The sequence below is a fragment of the Neophocaena asiaeorientalis genome, unplaced genomic scaffold (assembly GCF_003031525.2).
Source record: "Neophocaena asiaeorientalis asiaeorientalis breed wild unplaced genomic scaffold, Neophocaena_asiaeorientalis_V1.1 scaffold254, whole genome shotgun sequence".
NCBI classification, from domain to species: domain Eukaryota; kingdom Metazoa; phylum Chordata; class Mammalia; order Artiodactyla; family Phocoenidae; genus Neophocaena; species Neophocaena asiaeorientalis.
The window spans coordinates 1,995,623-2,014,756 of record NW_020174705.1 but is presented as its reverse complement, the minus strand read 5'-3'; the positions used below and the strand labels follow the sequence as shown (position 1 = coordinate 2,014,756).

General features: G+C 57.1%; 1 protein-coding gene across 3 annotated transcripts in view; it reads left to right on the top strand.

The window, feature by feature from the left end:
• Positions 1 to 14,619, top strand: part of ABCA3 (ATP binding cassette subfamily A member 3) — a 44,745-nt gene extending 30,126 nt beyond the window's left edge. For 2 of the 3 annotated variants that reach the window (XM_024759427.1, XM_024759428.1), the window contains 15 exons: positions 690 to 788; positions 1,934 to 2,117; positions 2,890 to 3,193; positions 5,491 to 5,764; positions 7,457 to 7,661; positions 8,018 to 8,237; positions 8,509 to 8,667; positions 8,945 to 9,117; positions 9,731 to 9,859; positions 9,969 to 10,163; positions 11,908 to 12,095; positions 12,569 to 12,739; positions 12,989 to 13,179; positions 13,323 to 13,396; positions 13,786 to 14,619. In XM_024759427.1, coding sequence (XP_024615195.1) covers positions 690 to 788; positions 1,934 to 2,117; positions 2,890 to 3,193; positions 5,491 to 5,764; positions 7,457 to 7,661; positions 8,018 to 8,237; positions 8,509 to 8,667; positions 8,945 to 9,117; positions 9,731 to 9,859; positions 9,969 to 10,163; positions 11,908 to 12,095; positions 12,569 to 12,739; positions 12,989 to 13,179; positions 13,323 to 13,396; positions 13,786 to 13,917 — 2,698 coding nt within the window. In that variant the 3' untranslated portion in view covers positions 13,918 to 14,619. The remainder of the gene's footprint in view (positions 1 to 689; positions 789 to 1,933; positions 2,118 to 2,889; positions 3,194 to 5,490; positions 5,765 to 7,456; positions 7,662 to 8,017; positions 8,238 to 8,508; positions 8,668 to 8,944; positions 9,118 to 9,730; positions 9,860 to 9,968; positions 10,164 to 11,907; positions 12,096 to 12,568; positions 12,740 to 12,988; positions 13,180 to 13,322; positions 13,397 to 13,785) is intronic. The other variant, XM_024759429.1, reaches the window with a different exon arrangement.
• The last annotated feature ends 4,515 nt before the right edge of the window (positions 14,620 to 19,134 follow it).

The window sequence follows — 19,134 nt, the reverse complement described above, 5'->3', positions numbered from 1 at the left end:
TTGGCATTTTGTATTTCTTCCATTCCTGCTGGCGGGAGGTTGACCGCTTCCCATGCTTATTGGGCTATAAGCATCGCTCCTTCTGCGTGTTGCATGTTCACGGCTTATGTATTAACATCAACCATTTGTGTCGCAACATTTTCTAATTTGTTGCTGCCTTTTAATTTTGTGGGATTTTTCCCCCCTGCAGATGGGATTAATGGGTTATATCTTTTCCTTTGTTATTTCTTCTTAGAAAGTACTTCCCTACCCAATAAGTAAAAGAATATTCATCAATTTCTTTTGGTTTGCTTTGTGATTTCACGTAGGTGTATAGGTATCGAAGAGTGCCTTATAGGCCAACATACTCAAAAAATGTTATGTGTGGGAATTCCTTGGTGGTCTCGTGGTTAGGATTCAGCACTTTCCCTGCTGTGGCCTGGGTTCAGTCCCTGGTCGGGGAACTGAGATCCTGCTAGCTGTGCGGCATGGCCAAAAAAAAAAAAGATTATTAAAAAAGAAATGTTACATGCGGGGAGAAAGGGTGTGCAGGGGAAGAACAAAGCCTAACTTTTTTTTTTTTTGAGAAGGCATCTCAAGGAGCTAACCTTCCTTTGCTCCTCCCCTGTACAGCACAGAGGTGATTATTTAGAAACAAATTATCTAGAAAGTCACTGAGAAGTGACTCATCACTCGGTCTTTTTCTTCAGGTTTGAAAGTCTTTTTGCTAAACTGGAGAAGAAGCAGAAGGAGCTGGGCATCGCCAGCTTCGGGGCCTCTGTCACCACCATGGAGGAAGTCTTCCTGCGGTAAGTAAACGTGCGTCTGCATCTGTCTAGGGCTCAGCCTTGATGATTTTTCCAAAGTGTGATAATAAAGCAATCCCCTTGATTGTCATCTGGAACACCCATCTGAGGTGGACCTACAGCCCGGGGGGGTGGGCAGCAGGGCAGTGGGCCGGCTGTCAGGACCCAAGTTCACATCACAGCCCTATATTAACACTTGCACAGACTCAGCCAGGTTCCTGACACGCGCAGTGACTCAGACAGCAGAGCAGCCGAGCTCTGATCACTGGAAACTCCATTCCCACGTTGTGAGTGTGTTGGCATCTTCCCTGGGGCCCCTCCCGGGAGCACCTCAGCAGCATCAGGCTGGCCAAGCTCCTCTCAGGTCTAGGTAATGATCCCAGAGTGTGTTTCCATCTTTGATGAAGATGTGAAATTTAGCCTTCACCCCTCAGAACTACGGGGTGAGCTCCAGACGGTTAATACATTGGTCAAACATTGCTTGAATGCTTTATTTAGCAGATACAGTGCTAAGAACAAGAAATACAAAAACTGTGAGATAGATGTTTTTCCTTGAGGATCGCATACCCTACAGGAGGCAACAGGATAAGTGAATATAAGTATAGTGCCGTTTGAGTCGGGTGGCTCCCTGGCTTCGGTGCGGCGCCAACACCAGGCTCCGCCACAAGGCCTGGCAGCCTTACCACCCACCCGCCCTCCATGCACCCGTCTCTGTCGCACCTGTCCCAGTGTTGCCCCTTCTGGAACACACTCTTCTGCTCCCTGGTCTCAGAGTGACAGTGAGCACCCCGAGCCGCGATGTCCTGTATTGTGACAAGCCCTCCTGGTGCTGCCATCGTGCCTCAAGCCCCATCCTGTCCCTCTGGAAAGCCCGGGTTATAAATGCTGACTTCGATCAGTCTCCCTGGGAGACCAGGAGGCCCCCATGTGCAGGGCCCTGTCTAGTTGTCTCTCTCCTGGACTTTGCTTGGCTGCCATAGCTGGTGTCCTGGAGATACTTATCGATGAATGAGTGAATGAACAAATGAAGTCCCAGCTGATGGAGCAGATGGCGCTCTGCTTTAGTGCCCCTGACAGTCGCCCGCCTTTGCTGCCCCTCTCCCTCCCTGAGGAGCCGAGTTGTGACTGGGCCTCCATGTCTCGACCAGGGTTGGTAAGCTGGTGGACACCAGCATGGACATCCAAGCCATCCAGCTCCCTGCCCTGCAGTACCAGCACGAGAGGCGGGCGAGTGACTGGGCCGTGGACAGCCACCTGTGCGGGATGATGGACCCGACTGACGGCGTCGGCACCCTGATTGAGGAGAACACTGCCGTCAGGCTCAACACCGGGGTGAGACTGCGCGACCTCGAGCACTGCGTGCGTTAGAGGCCGCGGGGGCAGATGTGAGCATAGGGAGGGTCAGCACTCTGGGAAGAGGGCAGATTACAGCTCGTGCTCCCATGGGCTGGCAGGCAGAAGGAAAACCCGGAACATTTTAGTCGAGTACCTGTCGTTTCTCGTTGTTCTAACCTGGCCACTCACAAATAAGTGTGAACACTGCTTATAAGGCTGACAGTGCCCCGTGTACCGAGAGCTTAGAGCTTGCTATGTGCCTGGCACCCAGTGAGACAGAGGGCAGCACCAGTCCCATTTTACAGACAGGAAGCTGAGGCCTGGGCCAAGGTCGAATGGGTAGCACATGGCGGAGCTGGGCTCTGGTCCCTGCCGGCCTGACCTGCACTTAGAGGACAGTGAAGGGCTGAGCGTGGGGAATATAGGCAGTGGGGGGAGGTTTGTCCATTTCCTCTGCTGTGAGGTTGGCCAGAGTCCTCTGACCAGGAGCATGGGGAAAGCAGAGGCCTCAGCTCCCCTCTGGGATAACAGAGGTTCCCTTAACCTCCTTCGATGGTGGAATAGTGCCTGCCCTGCCGCCACAGCTGATGTGAGACCCCCAGGGCCCATTTGGGACCTATGGGGATGTGTTCTTGTGAGTCTTCCATGTCATCGACTGGGCCCCAGGAGAAGCCCTGGCTCATGTGCAGACCGTGCCTGCTGCTGGAGGGCGGGGTCAGGCACTGGCTCTGTGGTGGCGGTTGTATCACCCTCATCCCCTCTGTCGCAGCTGGCCCTCCACTGCCAGCAGTTCTGGGCCATGTTCCTGAAGAAGGCCGCATACAGCTGGCGGGAGTGGAAGATGGTAACGGCCCAGGTCCTGGTGCCTCTGACATGCATCACCCTGGCCCTCCTGGCCATCAACTACTCCTCCGAGATCTTCGATGACCCCCTCCTGAAGCTGACCTTGGCCGAGTATGGCAGAACCATCGTGCCCTTCTCGGTTCCCGGGACCTCTCGGCTGGATCAGCAGCTGTCAGAGCATTTGAAAGACATGCTGCAGGCTGAGGACCAGGAACCTCGAGAGGTGCTGGGTAAGGGATGTCCCCAGGCGGCTTGGGGCCCAAGTTGTGCTGTCAGATCCTGCCTCTCAACCAAGGCACTGTGGACATTTGGGGTGGTTCTTTGCTTAGCAGCATTCTTTGCTTAGCAGCATCACCCCACTCCAGACATTGCCAGGTGTCCCCTGGGGGAGAAAATCTTTGCCCTGAGTCAAAGGAAGACAAAAGTCCACATCTCTAGGGCTAAACTATGTCCAGGCAGTCATTTACAGAAGTCAGATTCTTCAGGACCATTTACAAATGAAATGTAAAACCTCAGCAATGTTTATGTTACCTTTTTTTGTTTGAGAGAACGGTCACGATATGCCTTATGTGACATGGTGTTTTCTTACCACATCCTAAAACTGAAACTATCTCGTGTCCCTGGCGGTGGCAGTTGGACACTGCCCTGGCTTTAGAGCAGGCATCGCACTCTAGTTAAATGGAATATGCTTGAAGTTTTTCACGTTTTTCTGCTCCCCTCTCACTTCCTGGCCAGCAACTTTGAGGTTCAGCACGCTGATGGTTCCAAAATCTTGGCAGGAGTCAGGTTCCTCTTTAGGAAAATGTCGAACGTGTCAACGGCCTAGAGCAGGCCGGCACTGCCAGGGGCACCGCTGCCAGAAGGAGCTGCTGCAGCCGGAGTCCCTGCTTGGCCTGCCAGCGATCAGGGCCCTGAGTAGCCCTACTGACAGTGGTGGGCACCTTGTTTGTCACCCCCATTCCATCCTATCTTGTTTTCTGGCTGTCACTCAGCCTGGTGTGAAGATTTCAGGGCTGTCATGGTGCGTGGTGGCTCCAGGGATTTAGAACAGTACCGTAGATGCCCAGGCCTGGGAGGGTGTGGAAGGCCAGACTGCCTGCTCCCTCATGGAGCGTGGGGACTTTCAGTCCTGAGCACCGTACTGTGGGTGACTTACACTGCACCTAACGCATCTGACCCTTTTCCTTGTTGCCAAGAGCCACAGCACACCTTACCAGGAATCTCTATAACTGTCTCCATTAGGATTCACCAACGGGTCCCTGTCCCCTCGCTGACACTGGGGTCCCACAATGTGGGTGTCATCGCTGTCCCCAGGCGACAGCTGAGTGAGAGGCAAGGCGGGAGCAATGAGCATGTGTGAGATGCTGGTTCCCTGCAGCCGCGCGGCCAGCTCTGGGCTGGGCAGTGTGTGCTCGTGAGCTAGTGGAACTGAATGCCCCCAAGGTCACTCGTGGGTGGGCAGCTGACCCCACCCCCATCAGAACCCCCACTTGCTCTGTGCCACAGCTAAGGAGCAAAATGACGGGCCTGGCATGATTAGGATTCTGTTGCTGCCCTTGGGTTGCAGGAGAATGCCAGGCATATAGGCTGCCCAGAACCCAACTGCCCAGAGAATCTGGTGTGAAGTGGAGATTCGCTGGAGCTCATCCGCGTGCCAAGAGAACAGCTCCTTCTCCCAGGGCCTTCTCCCTCAGGCCACTATTTTTTAAAACTCTTTTTTTTTTTTTTATGATTATAAAAGGGTACTTACGGGCTTCCCTGGTGGCGCAGTGGTTGGGAGTCCACCTGCCGATGCAGGGGACACAGGTTCGTGCCCTGGTCCGGGAAGATCCCACATTGCCGTGGAGCGGCTGGGCCCGTGAGCCATGGCCGCTGAGCCTGCGCGTCCGGAGCCTGTGCTCCGCAACTGGAGAGGCCACGACAGTGAGAGGCCTGCGTACAGCAAAAAAAGGAAAAAAAAAAAAAAAAAGTGTACTTATGCCTTCTATGAAAACTGGAAAAACAGAGACATAGAGGGACAGTCCAGTGTAATTGCACCCTTGGAGGTAGCCCCTCACCCACCGCCGTGGTCCTGAGGGCTGGTCCAAGCCCACCTAGGGCCACCCCTCCCTGCACCTGACTGGGAGCTTCACCCTTCAGGCCGCTCAGAGGTTTCCACAGCTCTGACTTCTGGACCCTCACCTCCTCCTGATCCAGCCTCTTCCTGCCACGTTGACCCTGGCCCAGGTCCAGGCCTGTATCTCTGAGAGGCCCTTTAGTGTGTGTATGTGTGTGAACAGGGGGCTTGTGGGGGAGAAGGAAGAGCCTGCCCTGCCACTCAGCTCCTGTGGCTATGGGGGTGTCCCCCCCGAGGCCTTCAGCCCTAGGTCCTGCTGCTCCCACTGCGTGGCCCCATGGTCCGTGGACAGCGTGCGGGTGGAAGGTGATGCATCCTTTCTGCTGTTCCTCCGGCCCTTCAGAGCCCCACAGAGCAGGGCCTCGGAGGGGGACGCAGGACGCTGCTGACTCTGCCATTGCCCACCCCCAGGTGACCTGGAGGAGTTCCTGATTTTCAGGGCCTCGGTGGAGGGGGGCGGCTTTAACGAGCGGTGCCTGGTGGCGGCATCCTTCAGAGACGTGGGCGAGCGCACGGTGGTCACTGCCCTGTTCAACAACCAGGCATACCACTCGCCGGCCACCGCACTGGCCATCGTGGACAACCTTCTGTTCAAGCTGCTGTGTGGCCCTCAGGCCTCCATCATGGTCTCCAACTACCCTCAGCCCCGGAGTGCCCTGCAGGCCGCCAAGGATCAGTTCAACGAGTATGTGCACTGTCCCCTCCCGCCCTCAGGACCCCATCCCTGCATGGTCAGGACCTGGCCCAGCCCAGTCAGGACCCTGCTCCCATCAGGTCGGGACCCCGCCCAGGCCTGACCACCTCGGGCACTGCCAGGGACCCCCAAGGGCCACGGCGGTAAAAACAGCATTGTTTCTGCCCTCAGGAATCTCCCAGTTCTTGGCTGGGGACTCCTGCCCCACATCCTTCTCGGCCTTCCACACTCAGCCTTCCCTTGGACAGCAGATAAGCTGGTGAGACCACAGCCCCCATACACCCAGGCCCCACGGGAGACTCCTGAGGATTTGGAGGGCCGTGCCCTCTTCCCAAATCTGCACCCGGCTCTTGCTGGCCGCTGCCCCTGGGGGATCCGAGTGTCTGCTCCCGTCCAACCTGCAGCACGCAGCTGTTGTGTGTGTTGCTGCCCCTCGGTGGCCTCGAGTCAGGGAGCCCATTGGGCATCTCTGTCCTTAGGCCTGTCACACCATCATGTGTGTGGGACTCTCCCTCTTCCTCGTTGCAAAGTCCCCAGACCTCTGGGGACCGTCCAGAGGAAGCCAGAAAAATCAATGAATTTCAGAACAATCATCCCACCTCAGGGCAGTTAATCATTGGGGGGCGGCTTCATCCTCACTTCCCATTTTAGACTGTGCCCTGACCCTCTAGTGTCTCCCGTCCCCTCTGCTCCCTCCCACCCCCACCACGGAAGCAGAGACACAGCGGCGGTCCTCTGTTCTCACCATGCTGGGGATCAGGCTGAGGAGTTGGGCTTAGTAGGGTGACAGTGGACAAGGAACAGGAGTTTTTGTTTTGTTGTAACAGCTCTAGGAGATATAATCCACCTGCCATACAGTTCACCGGTTCACGGTGTACAACTGAATAGTTTCTAGTGTATTCAGAGTCGTGAAGACATCACCACAATATAATTTTATTGAACGTTTTCATTATCCCTGAAAGAAACCCCGGGACCACTGGTAGTCACTCCCCATTCCTCTTTCCTCCAACTCTAAGCAGCCAGGAGTCTGCTTTCTGTCTCCGTGGATTTGCCTGTCCTGGACATTTCATGTAGATGGAATCAGATACCACGTGTGTGGCCTTTCATGACTGGCTTCTTTCACTCTCGAGGCTCATCCACGTTGTGGTAGCACTTCACTCAGTACATAGCATCCATTTGTCCCAGCACCATTTGTTGAACCTTTTGTGTTGTGGGATGTTTTAAGCTACCGAAGAATAATGCTGTCAGCGCTGGTTTCTGGAACATGTTGCTGGCACCTGAGTGTCCTGCCCACTCAAGAGCGGGGAGACGGCCACCACCCTGATGCTGTGCCCGACAGCGGGTCTGACTGGGGCAGCCAGAGAGACCGAGGTGGAGGTCTCAGATCCATACCTGAGGGTCTGTGGGAGTGGGTGGCACGGGGACAGATTGAAGGCAACTGGGAGAGTGGCACTGCCGTCATTGGGGATAGGATGTCCAGAGGAGGAGCTGTTCTCAGGGGGATGGAATTTTCCTGGTGCAGAGACCCTGAGGCTCTCATGTTCTCCCTTAAACCCTTTAGTGGCTGGGCCACTGCATCACCTGCTTTGGACAGTAGTGACCCAGCACTTGATACCCCCACCTTCCCAGACATGCTGTGCTCTGTCCCTGACCTGTCGGTATGCCCCCTCCTCACCCCCGCAGGGGCCGGAAGGGATTCGACATCGCCCTCAACTTGCTCTTCGCCATGGCGTTCTTGTCCAGCACGTTCTCCATCCTGGCGGTCAGTGAGAGGGCCGTCCAGGCCAAGCACATGCAGTTTGTGAGCGGAGTCCACGTGGCTACTTTCTGGCTCTCAGCTCTGCTGTGGGACCTCATGTCCTTCCTCGTCCCCAGTCTGCTGCTGCTGGTGAGCTGCATGGTGCTGGGGCCCTTCCCCCACGTGTCCAGGGGGCTTGCCTTGGGGACCCTGCGTGGACTGAAACCAGCCTGGGGTCCATGCTGGCAGCTCAGCCCCCGTTGTGGGAGGAGATTGGGAATGCCCTGGCAGCCCCCCTCGCCTGTCTGCACACCCCCAGCCTCTGCCCCACTTTGGTAGGTAGGGCCCAGGAGCAGGTGCCCTGGTGGACAGCTCCCTATTTCCTCAGGGAGGATGCCAGGAGAGCCTTGGAGGTGGGTGGGGGGCAGACACGGCCAGAGGGGCTGATGGGCCTGGGCTCATGCGCCCCCTGAGGGCACGCCGGCCACCTGTCTGTGCTGCTGCAGGTGGTGTTCAAAGCCTTCGACGTGCACGCCTTCACGCAGGACGGCCACGTGGCCGACGCCCTGCTGCTGCTCATGCTCTATGGCTGGGCCATCATCCCCCTCATGTACCTGATGAGCTTCTTTTTCTCGGGGGCGGCCACTGCCTACACGAGGCTGACCATATTCAACATCTTGTCGGGCATCGCCACTTTCCTCGTGGTCACCATCATGCGCATCCCAGGTGGGAGCCAGGAGACCACCTCCCTGCACTCCCATCCCTGCACCCACAGAGCCGCTCAGCTCGATGGGGGAGGCCCAGATGGGGGCACCGGGCAGGCCGGTGGGGCCGCCTGCCAGAGGTGCTGCCCCGGAGCTCTGGTGCCTGATCCCCGGGGGAGGCACAGCTGGCTATGCAGGGAACTCCGGAAACCTGCCCTTCCCGATTGCTCTGTTCTTGGAGGCAGGTGCGGTGTGTCCTCCAGCGCTGACTTGTCTGTGCCTCCTCCCCACAGCGGTCAAGTTAGAAGAACTTTCCAGAACCCTGGACCACGTGTTCCTGGTGCTGCCCAACCACTGTTTGGGGATGGCGGTCAGCAGCTTCTACGAGAACTACGAGACAAGGAGGTACTGCACCTCCTCCGAAGTGGCAGCCCACTACTGCCGGAAACACAGTGAGTGTCCAGGCCTCTCTTGGGACAGCCTGTCCCCCATCACAGGCACAAGGGCCACCTCGCATGGTGAAGCCACCAAAATGCAGGAGATGCTTGGGGCCCCCGTGTGGCAGTGACACACCCTCGGAAGCCCAGTGGGCCCCGCGCCAGCGCATCCTCCACCCTGGGGGCTGAGCGCAGGCACCTCACGGTCCCAGAGAGAGGGTCGTGGGCTGGGACCCCGGAGGGGGAGGGCGCTCAGGGCATGGGCACAGCACCCTATCCCTTGCTTGCATAGACATCCAGTACCAGGAGAACTTCTATGCATGGAGCGCTCCAGGGGTTGGCAGGTTCGTGACCTCCATGGCTACCTCAGGGTTTGCCTACCTCACCCTGCTCTTCCTCATTGAGACTGATCTGCTGTGGAGGCTGAAGGCCTGCCTGTGTGCCTTCCAGAGGAGGCGGGCGCTGGTGAGTGGTTCCGGGGCCCCCGTCTGGCCTCTGGCTGCTCTGCATTGGGCGCCCTCCAACCGAGGTTGGGCTTCCTTGAGGCCACACACAGGGAGGGCCTCAGCACTGGCCACAGCCTGGCTGCGCGTCCACTGGCAGTGCTCACAGCCTGGGAGGGGCTGTGGCCTCACCGTCCCCAGGGGCTCTCTGTCCCAAGACCCTGAAGCCATGGAGTCGAGGGAGCCTGGGGCCTCAGGGACCATGGTCTCAGTGGAGGTGTGTGGACTGGGGCGCCCTCATGTTTGTCACATACATTCTCTCCCTAAACAAACAAAACCTGTTGAAACAGCATTGGATGGACAGGAACCCAGGGCTAATTGGGGCTAAGGTATTATGACTTTTCTAAGAAAAGGGGTTTCATGGTTTTCTCCATGAGTCCTGCACCGTCCTTGTCCCTCAGGTAGTTTGTGTCTCCTCGAGGCAAATGTTAGCCCTTACAGCTGCCCAGCTCTCCTTGTGGGAGGTCTGAGTCGGCACACGTGGGGCTGAGCTGGGGTGAGTAGTTTAGCCCTTCCTCCCATGGGGAAGGACTGCTCTGTTGGGAGCTCACCCTGGTGGTCTTACTCTGGAACAGACAGAAGTGTACACCCGGACGTCGGCGCTTCCTGAAGACCAGGATGTGGTGGATGAGAGGAACCGCATCCTGGCCCCCAGCCTGGACTCCCTGCTGGACACGCCTCTGATTATCAAGGAGCTCTCCAAGGTGAGGCAGGCCCACCCTCTGCGGGTCTACCCCCCGGGCCCCCACCCAGCTGGCTCCCGGCTGTCCGCAGGCCTCCCCACAGCTGTGTTTTCTCCTGGGCACTGTGCAGGTGTATGAGCAGCGAGCGCCCCTCCTCGCCGTGGACAAGGTCTCCCTCGCAGTCCAGAAAGGGGAGTGCTTTGGCCTGCTGGGTTTCAATGGAGCCGGCAAAACCACGACTTTCAAAATGCTGACCGGGGAGGAGACCATTACTTCTGGGGACGCCTTTGTTGGGGGCTACAGCATTAGCTCTGACATCGGGAAGGTGGGTACAGCCAGGGAGGCAAGAGGAAGGGCATCCGGGAGGTAGGGATGGGGCTTGTCTCTGGCTCATGGTTCATGGACAGCAGGACGAGGCAGTGACCACGGCCAAAGGTAAGCAAGTGATGAGGAGAAGACTGAGGAGATTACAGCCCCCTCGGCCAGAAGGGACCAGGCCTGGCAGGCGGGCCGAGACCGGGTCCCTCCCAGAGAAGCAGCTTCTCTGGACCTGGGCACAGAGTGGCACCCACAGAACTCTGCCCACTGGAAAGAACTCTAGTCTGTGCGCATAGATTTATAATAATGGTGTTCTGGGCTGTTCAAACCAGGCGTTCCACCGAGAACCAAAAGCAGGATAAAATGTTAATGACAAACCACATGGTTAAGAGCATCTAAGAGCCCGAGGCATGGTGAAGACCTCCGCAATCTGCAAGCCCCGAGAGGCTCCACTGGAGCGCCCCTGCACAGAGGGCGCTGTGGTCCCAGTGACTTGGTTTAGGGACCTTATCGAGTGTATGGGGCAGAAACAAAGGACCACCGCCGTAGGTTAGGATGAAGCAGGCCACCCTCCTGCTCTCCCTACCCCCGGGGATTGCATGGACGGTTTCCCGTGTGCTGAGCAGGGCAGGGGAAGGAACAGAGAAGATGCCTATGCCTGGGAATGACTGCATCTCCTGAACTGGCAGCAGGGGCTTCCAGGTGGCTCTGCCCCCACACTGCAGCTCACACCCTCTCTGCAGGAAGGCTTTCATCCTAGGCCTCCAAGAGCCCCTCACATAGTGCTTCAAGGCCTGTGAGCAGTGCACAAGCAAAGCAAACAAAGCAGACAGGGTGCTGTGGCTGGAGCCACAGACACAAGGGCTCCACAGCAGGACAAGCCTACCACTTTGGATTTGCCATTACCAGATCCAAATTATAAAACAACTGTGTTACTATGTTCAAAGAAATAGACAAGATTGAAATTATATGCAAGGAAGAGGAAACTGTATCTGTGATCTAGGAAATGGAGGCAAGGTGAGAAGCCTGAAATACGTTTAATCTGGTTCCCGCAAGAAAGGAGAGAACGGAGGGAAAGGTAGTAACTGCCATGGTCATGGCCAAGAACTTTCCCAGACCAATTAAGAACAGATTCCGGAAGTCTAAGAACCCCAAAGAGGTTAAAGAAAAAGAAACCATATGTCTGGAATCCACAGAAACCAGGCTTGCCTGTCCCCACCAGATGCCGAATGTGGCTGGAGGTGGAGGCCTGCCACGCAGCATCCTGGCTGTGCTGAACGTAGCCACTTGCTCCAAGACCAGCTACCATACCATCTGCCCAGGTGACACCCCACCCCAAAGGTGTTGCCAGCAAACATCTCTTAACAGAGGAGGAAAAAGAAAGGTCCCAGCACACATTAGATGTTTGTCAAGCGTCTAATGAACGGGTATCTGTCAGCTGTAAAGCATTGCATGGACACGGTCACTTTGTATAATCAGTGCATTCTTGCACCTGTCTGCCCCTGTGCTGCCCGGGGTAGACTGGTCTCTGGCCTGTCTCTGACCCCTGGGTGGGGGGCAGTCTGGGTCCCGGTGCCTACCCGGCCACTGAGCCAGCCGAGCCCCTCCAGCAACCCCAACAAAGTGCTGCTCGGCAAACTTTGGCAGTGGGAGGCCGCCAGGGCCTGTGCACCAACTGAGGGACCACCCTAGACAGATCCCCTGAGAGAAACCCTCTGACCTGCTGTCTCCTGGCTGTGCTCCAACCCCAGATGCGGCAGCGGATTGGCTACTGCCCCCAGTTTGATGCCCTGCTGGACCACATGACGGGCCGGGAGACACTGGTCATGTACGCCCGGCTCCGGGGTGTCCCCGAGTGCTACATCAGCGCCTGTGTGGAGAACACGCTGCGGGGCTTGCTCCTGGAGCCGCATGCCAACAAGCTGGTCAGGACGTATAGGTGCGCCTGCGTCCCAGCCCCTGCCCTGCCCCCTGCCTCAGTGACCTCAGGCCTTCCCAGGGTGGAGTCAGGCTCTCCATTACCATAGAGCCAGGGGCACTCGGGTCAGCGGCTGGAGCTCCCACCCATCATTCCAGGATCAGTGAGGATTTGGCAGCATGGCCCAGGCAGGTCCAGATGAGAGGGGCTGCCTCTCAGGTTCCTGCCACCTGGAGGCACAGCCAGGACCTCCTGTCAGGCCCCCTTAGATGCAGAGAGGTGGTGTTACTGCTCTGTGTGGGGCTGTGGACCGACCCCCTGGGCACAGCTCTCTCTAGGGCTTCCTACTCTATGAAGTGGGCTTTCCAGGCATGCTCACCTCATTCTTCTTCACCTGAGACACTCTGCCATCACTGGGCCCGGTCCTGTGCTGGGACCCAGGGAGCCCACGCTAATCATCTGCCTTGCCTTCCCCTGCACCCTCTCTGCCCTAGCGGCGGCAACAAGCGGAAGCTCAGCACCGGCATTGCCCTTCTTGGAGAGCCAGCAGTAATCTTCCTGGATGAGCCGTCCACTGGCATGGACCCCGTGGCCCGGCGCCTGCTCTGGGACACCGTGGCAAGGGCCCGCGAGTCTGGAAAGGCCATCGTCATCACCTCCCACAGGTAAAGCCAGGACCGGGGCTGTAGGAGGGGTGGGCCGGGAGGGGTTGGGTGGACAGAAGACCTGTCAGCATCTGGTGAAGAGTCTGAGGAGAATCCCTAGGCTCTACCATGTGGGCCACATCCTGAGCATGGGAATCAGGAACAGCCTGATCTGGGCATCAGTACTTTCCCATGTGCACAGCTTTTGATATGGAGGGTGGGCATCAGCATTCCCCAGTGCTATATCAGGCCTCCACTCCCTCTCCCCAGCATGGAGGAGTGTGAGGCCTTGTGCACCCGGCTGGCCATCATGGTGCAGGGTCAGTTCAAGTGCCTGGGCAGCCCACAGCACCTCAAGAGCAAGTTTGGCAGTGGCTACTCCCTACGGGCCAAGATCCGGAGTGACAGGCGGCAGGAGGCCCTGGAAGAGTTCAAGGCATTCGTGGACTTGACCTTCCCAGGTGTGTGCTGCTGTGCAGAGGTCATCTGTGCGTCTGTCCATCCCTGACCCCTGGGACGAGGGCTACAATTCCAGGGGCCTGGGCCGCCCTCCCCTGGCCATCCAGCCCAGCCCTCAGGGGGACACGGTCTCTCCTTTGTGCAGGCAGCGTCCTGGAAGATGAGCACCAAGGGATGGTCCATTACCACCTGCCTGGCAATGACCTCAGCTGGGCGAAGGTGAGCTTGGGCCCCACTGGACCTCCAGCAGTTGCTCCTTCTCCAGCCAGCTGTTTCCAAGGAGGAATCACTTTCAGTTTCTGCTCTAACACTCACCCTAATATTTGCTAGCACCCTAATATTGCTATTTGGGGGTTTATACCTCAAATATCTGAGTTGGAAAAAAAATGGTGCAAAAAAGGAGACTGGCCCAGAAAGGTAACACGTCTTGCCCAAAGGTCATACTCTGAGCTGGGAAGAGTCAGGAGGAAGCCTGGTGCTGGGGCCTGCTCACCCCGTGCAGGGGTAGGATCTCTGGTGACCTTACCATCCCCTATGGCCATAGGAGTCCCAGACCAGCTGAGGAGCCAGGCCCTGCCTTGTTAACAGTGGCTTTTCTGCTTCCAAAGGTGTTTGGTGTTCTGGAGAAGGCCAAGGAGAAGTATGGCATGGACGACTACTCTGTGAGCCAGATCTCGCTGGAGCAGGTCTTCCTGAGCTTCGCCCACCTGCAGCCACCTGTTGAGGACGAGGGGCCGTGAGGAGCCGGGCTCACGGATGGGCATCCTCTCTCGCTCCGAGTTCACCTCATCCTGCACCTTTATTTCTGATCACTGTTTTCTACAATGGATTCAAGAATCAAGGCACAGTATGGACCGGGTGTGTCGCGCCCTCACGCCGGGAAGCAGCATGGGAACGTCCGCGTCTCAGGCATTCTGAAGCCCGCTGTCCAAAACTCAAGATCCCCACCAAGAGCGTGTCGGGCAGTCTGTGCGGGCAGGCTGCGGGGTCTGGGCGGAGGGCTGTCCCGGAAGGGGCCTCACTGACCCAGGGGTCAAGAGTACCCAGCCATATCCCTGCATTCGTACCTGGCACGGAGCTTCCCAGGGGAGGCCTGCAGGACAGTGGGCATCAGGCTCACCAGGCTGCCCAGGATGGACAGAAAGATGCCTGTCACTGTCCTCAGGGGAGATGCCGCTGAATTAGGCACTGAGGTCTTGGTTTCCAGTGCAGCTGGGTGTCCTGGAGTCCCTCTCCTGAGAGGGTGGACACTGCACCAGACAGAGCCGGCCTTGAGCCCGGTGTCATCCCACCAGCATCTTCCAGAGTGACCAGTGAGGGGAGGGGTGAGCCACGGGCAGGGAGGCCAGTTGGGGACCACCATGGGGCTGAGCGGCCACCCATGGAGGGCACACCTAGTGCGTGGTGACTGTCCGCAAAATAAAGGCTGGGAGGGAACATGACCGTGGTCTGTGAGTCACGAGGTGGGCCCGCGGGCCCCGTCACCCAGTGCAGTCCCAGCACGAGCCTCCTGTATCAAGTTCCAGACAAAAACAAGTGCTCGTTTTTCCCGATACGTAGTCAATTTACAGAACTTGCTGCTGTGGAATAAGCCAAAAATGCAAGTGCACAATCAGGGTAGCTAAATGGCCACCTGGAAGACCCTTCGTCCAGGGTGAGAAAAGAGGCATGTAGGGTTGGCAGAGGAGGGTGTGGAGGTGGGTGGGCAGGAGGCCTTTGGCTCCAGGGCCACTTGGCTTTACACTATTTTCCAGGAGAGTTTTCTTCAGCATCAGCTCCCTTTTATTAATAAGACACACTCATTTCTTATGGCTTTTTTTTTTTTTTTTTTTTTTTTTTTGTGGTACGCAGGTCCCTCACTATTGTGGCCTCTCCCATTGCGGAGTACAGGCTCTGGACACACAGGCTCAGCGGCCATGGCTTACGGGCCCAGCCGCTCCGTGGCATGTGGGATCTTCCCAGACCGGGGCACGAACCCATGTCCCCTGCATCGGCAGGCGGACTCTCAATCACTGCACCACCAGGGAAGCCCAATGGCTTTCTTTTTAACCTTTTTTTTTTAGTGGTTTGAGAGACGGCAATTTTTATTTGTTTGTTTATTTATTTATTTATTTAGCTGTATTGGGTCTTCATTGCTGTGCACGGGCTTTCTGTAGTTGTGGCGAGCAGGAGCTACTTTTCATTGCAGTACACGAGCTTCTCATTGCGGTGGCTTCTCTTGTTGCGGAGCACGGGCTCTAGGCGCATGGGCTTCAGTAGTTGTGGCTCATGAGCTCTAGAGAGCAGGCTCAGTAGTTATGGGTCAGGGGCTTAGTTGCTCTGTGGCATGTTGGATCTTCCCGGGCTAGGGATCGAACCCATGCCCCCTGCATTGGCAGAAGGATTCTTAACCACTGTGCCACCAGGGAAGTCCTCTTATGGCTTTCTAAATTTCTGTGATTTGAATCTCTGTGCCTTTTACATTACCTTAGAATTCATAGGTTTAGAAAAGACTTGTTTTCGTCACTCTGGTTCATTTGGTACAGTTTCAAATTTGCATTTTTATCATTCTCTCAAAGTTTATGAACGTTGCAAATAGTTTCTTGTAGCTCTTTTATTCCCTTTAAGATTCTTCCAACCATCATCATTTAGTTCCATATTATTAAAAAATAACAACAACAACAACTTAGGGGTGGTTGTGGTCCTAATCGTTGCCCAGCAGCAAGCATCTTCTGAGAGGTGGGCTGTGACTTGTCTGCAGGTGTGTGGCAGCTGTAGGTTTGCTGGTCAAGGGAGGAGGGCAGAGGCCAGCATGGCCTGGCCACGTGTCCTCCTGCAGGGCATCCTGGCCTTGTTTTTCAGCCTATGTGTTAAAGATTTAGAAATTTGACATTTTCCCCTTCAATGTCACAAAACAGGGTGTGAGGAAAGGTGCTCAGGACTGAAGGAACAGCATATCTGAGGCACACGCATGAGATCAGATTGCACGGGTCCAGGGAGAGGTGGGTTTGTTGACGGGAGATGAGGTGGAGAGACTGGCAGGATGGAAGCAGGGGCTGTCGTGATCGGAAACCCCTTTTGGAAGACAAGTCAGCAGCCGTGGAGAGGATGATGGAGTCACAGCCAAGGCTGCAGCAGTGGGGACAAGATGGGAGGCACACGGCAGTCAGGGGAGAGGAGCCCACGACTGTATCCACGCGTGGAGCTTGGGCAGTTGCAGGAGAGACAGTTAGGAAGGACCCCAGGAGCAGCAGACAGGTGCCGCTGTTAGGGTCCACGCAGCACCCCCAGGTCATCTGCGAGTCTGCTGGAAACCCACCATTGGGCCCAAGTGTCCTCAAAGAGCCAGGATTGGGGCCTTAGAAGCCCCCAGCCCTGGTGGTTTGGTTTGAGCTGTGGCACCTCCAAGCCCAGGGGCAGGGCAGGACCCACCAGCTCCCTAACAGGAGAGTCGGCCTACCCACACCCCTGCCACCTCCTGCTCCATGCCTATTCCACTTTACTCAGATCTCCAGGCCCAGATGGTCCCTAGAGATGCTGGCCCCAAACAGTTGCCACATCTGCCAGGGCCAAGGTCCTGCCTTCCCTGCCCTGCACAGTCTGGTCCGGGGCTCCAGAGGTCTAGAGACCACGTCAAGGCTGAGAGCGAGGCCTGTGGAAAAGTCCTGCCGGGCCCCACGGTGGCTCAACTGAGACAGTCAGTGGACACATGGGCTGTCCTACAGCCTGACAGCTGCACCCAGAACCGAGGGCCCTGAGGAAGGAGGAGGGCAGCCTTGCGGGGAGGAGGGGAGCACCTCCTCTGCCTTCACCATGGGAAAGGGCTGCCGGGCAGCAGGTTACAGGAACAGCTCCTGTGGAACAAAGACTCTGCAGTGGCCTTACTGCACACATCAGAAAACTACACCGCGGTGGTTTACAAAAGACAAGAGTTTATTTCTCTGCCAAGTACGAAGTCCAGAGAAGGCAATCTAGGCATTCCATTACCAGTGGTCAAGGTCTCAGGGAGCCAGACTCCATCTGCCTGCTCCATCCAGGTGCAGGCCTCCCTCCTCAAGGTCACCTTTCAGGGCCAAGGTGCCAGTGAGACTTCCAGATGGAGTGAGCAGGAAACAGGGTGAGGAGCGGGAGGGCACAGCTGGCCCTCAACGTGCTTCTGCGTCTTTGTCATCATCCAGAATGCAGACACATGGGTGCACCAGACGAGGGCGCTAGGACATGCAGTCTTATATTTACCCGGGCACCCCCGGCAAAAAAAACCTCAATACCGCAAAAAAAAAAACCCAATACCAGGACACAACTGCAGTCTCAACCGTGATTGTAGAAGGCAGGCTGGCTTCCTCAAGAAATTGGTCCCCCCATGCATGCCTTCCTTGTCCACCTGAGCTGGTGAGACCCCGCTTCAGCCAGGAAGACCTGGGTATGGCCGCTCTGGTCCTACCCCAGGGTCCGTTTCCCCATCCACCACCCTGCCAACAGAGTGCCCTAGCCCTTTGGCGGCAGGGGCTCAGAAAAGCAAAACAAACTGGACAGTCTCTTTCTGGGAAAATTCCAATCCCAGATCTTTAGCCTAGAACTTGAGGGGAAGCCAAGGTCACCCAAGTCCCTGGGACCCCTGACCCAGTCTCACAAAGCAGCAGGCAAGTGTGAGGCAGACAGCCCAGCAAAATGGAGGAGTGAGCCAAGGCCAGCACCTGGAGGGCAGGCTGGATGGAAGGTCCGGGGGGTGGCCACAAACCATCTGGGGATGACCACACCCACCAGGTGGAGGAGGAGCTGGCCCTGTCTGCCTGGCCTGGACTCACACACCCCCAGCCCAGCTTGAACTCAGGCCATTCCTTGAACACAGAGGCGGTGACGGCCCATGCCCCAGGGGAGTCAGACTTGACACCTGTGGGGCCAGAGCCTGGGAATGAGGGGGAAAGGTTTCCAAAAGGCTAGCCCGGGGCTAGACTGCCAGCCAGGACAGCCGATTCCTGCTGCTCCATCTGAGTGACACCTGCGCCAGCTGCTGTTCAGCTCACCTCCGGGGACCAGTGCAATGCTCACGGCATAAGCTAGCAGGTCCTGTAGGACCCTCACTCCCACACAGATCTGTCAGTGTGAAGGTGAGCACCACCCATGCTCATCCAGACCCTGCTGGCTGTGCTAAGAGCCAGAGCCATACCTACAGACAGGGACACTCCTGGGTAGACAGCCTGGGCCCACCTGGGTCCAGAGGGGCTAAACACCCACTCCATCAAGGAAAAGACCCACAGGGGTTCCATGAGGTACCTCCAACACCAAAGTCAGGGTTAGGCTGCTCACCCAAGCCCACAGCTGAGGCCAGCAGGCCGAGTGTGCAACATCACCCCTCCAGACACAAGGCCCCATTCCCTGAACCTTAGCTCAGGTCTGACCCCAAACCCTGAAATGTGCAAGCTCCTGCAGCCCCTCTCCCATCCCCACTGGAGGGCAGGGCACCCTAAGGGGGTTTCAGGGTAAAGGTGGGCCTGGAGACTGCTTGAGAAAGGGCACCAAGACAGCAGTCCAGGTCCCCACAGGCCCCCCAGGAGAGGCAGCCAGGAGGCAGCACAGCACTGGGCCCTGGAGTCTCATCCACACATGATGGGCACACATGGCCTGGGCTTCAAGCAGGCTGGAAGAGGGGCTGAAGCTGGGGGTCGGGCCCAGGGAGCGGGGGCCCTGCCTTCCTTCTTCAACACACAGGGCCGCCCAGGCCCCACTCCTGGGGCCCGGCCCACACCCCAAAGATGCCAGCATTAGATGCCTCCAAGGTCGGAGAAGCCCCAAATCCACTGGCTGCAGAGCCCAGAGTAGGCATGGGGCAGGCCTGAGCAGCTCACCCAGAGCCCAGCACACCTGCTCCCCTTCTCTGGCTGGGCCCCTCCCTGTCCCCTGTGACAGCCCCAGGGTGGGCAGCGCAGATATCACTATCCTTGACCTCCTTAGGGCAGAAATGGATATGGGGTTTAGGG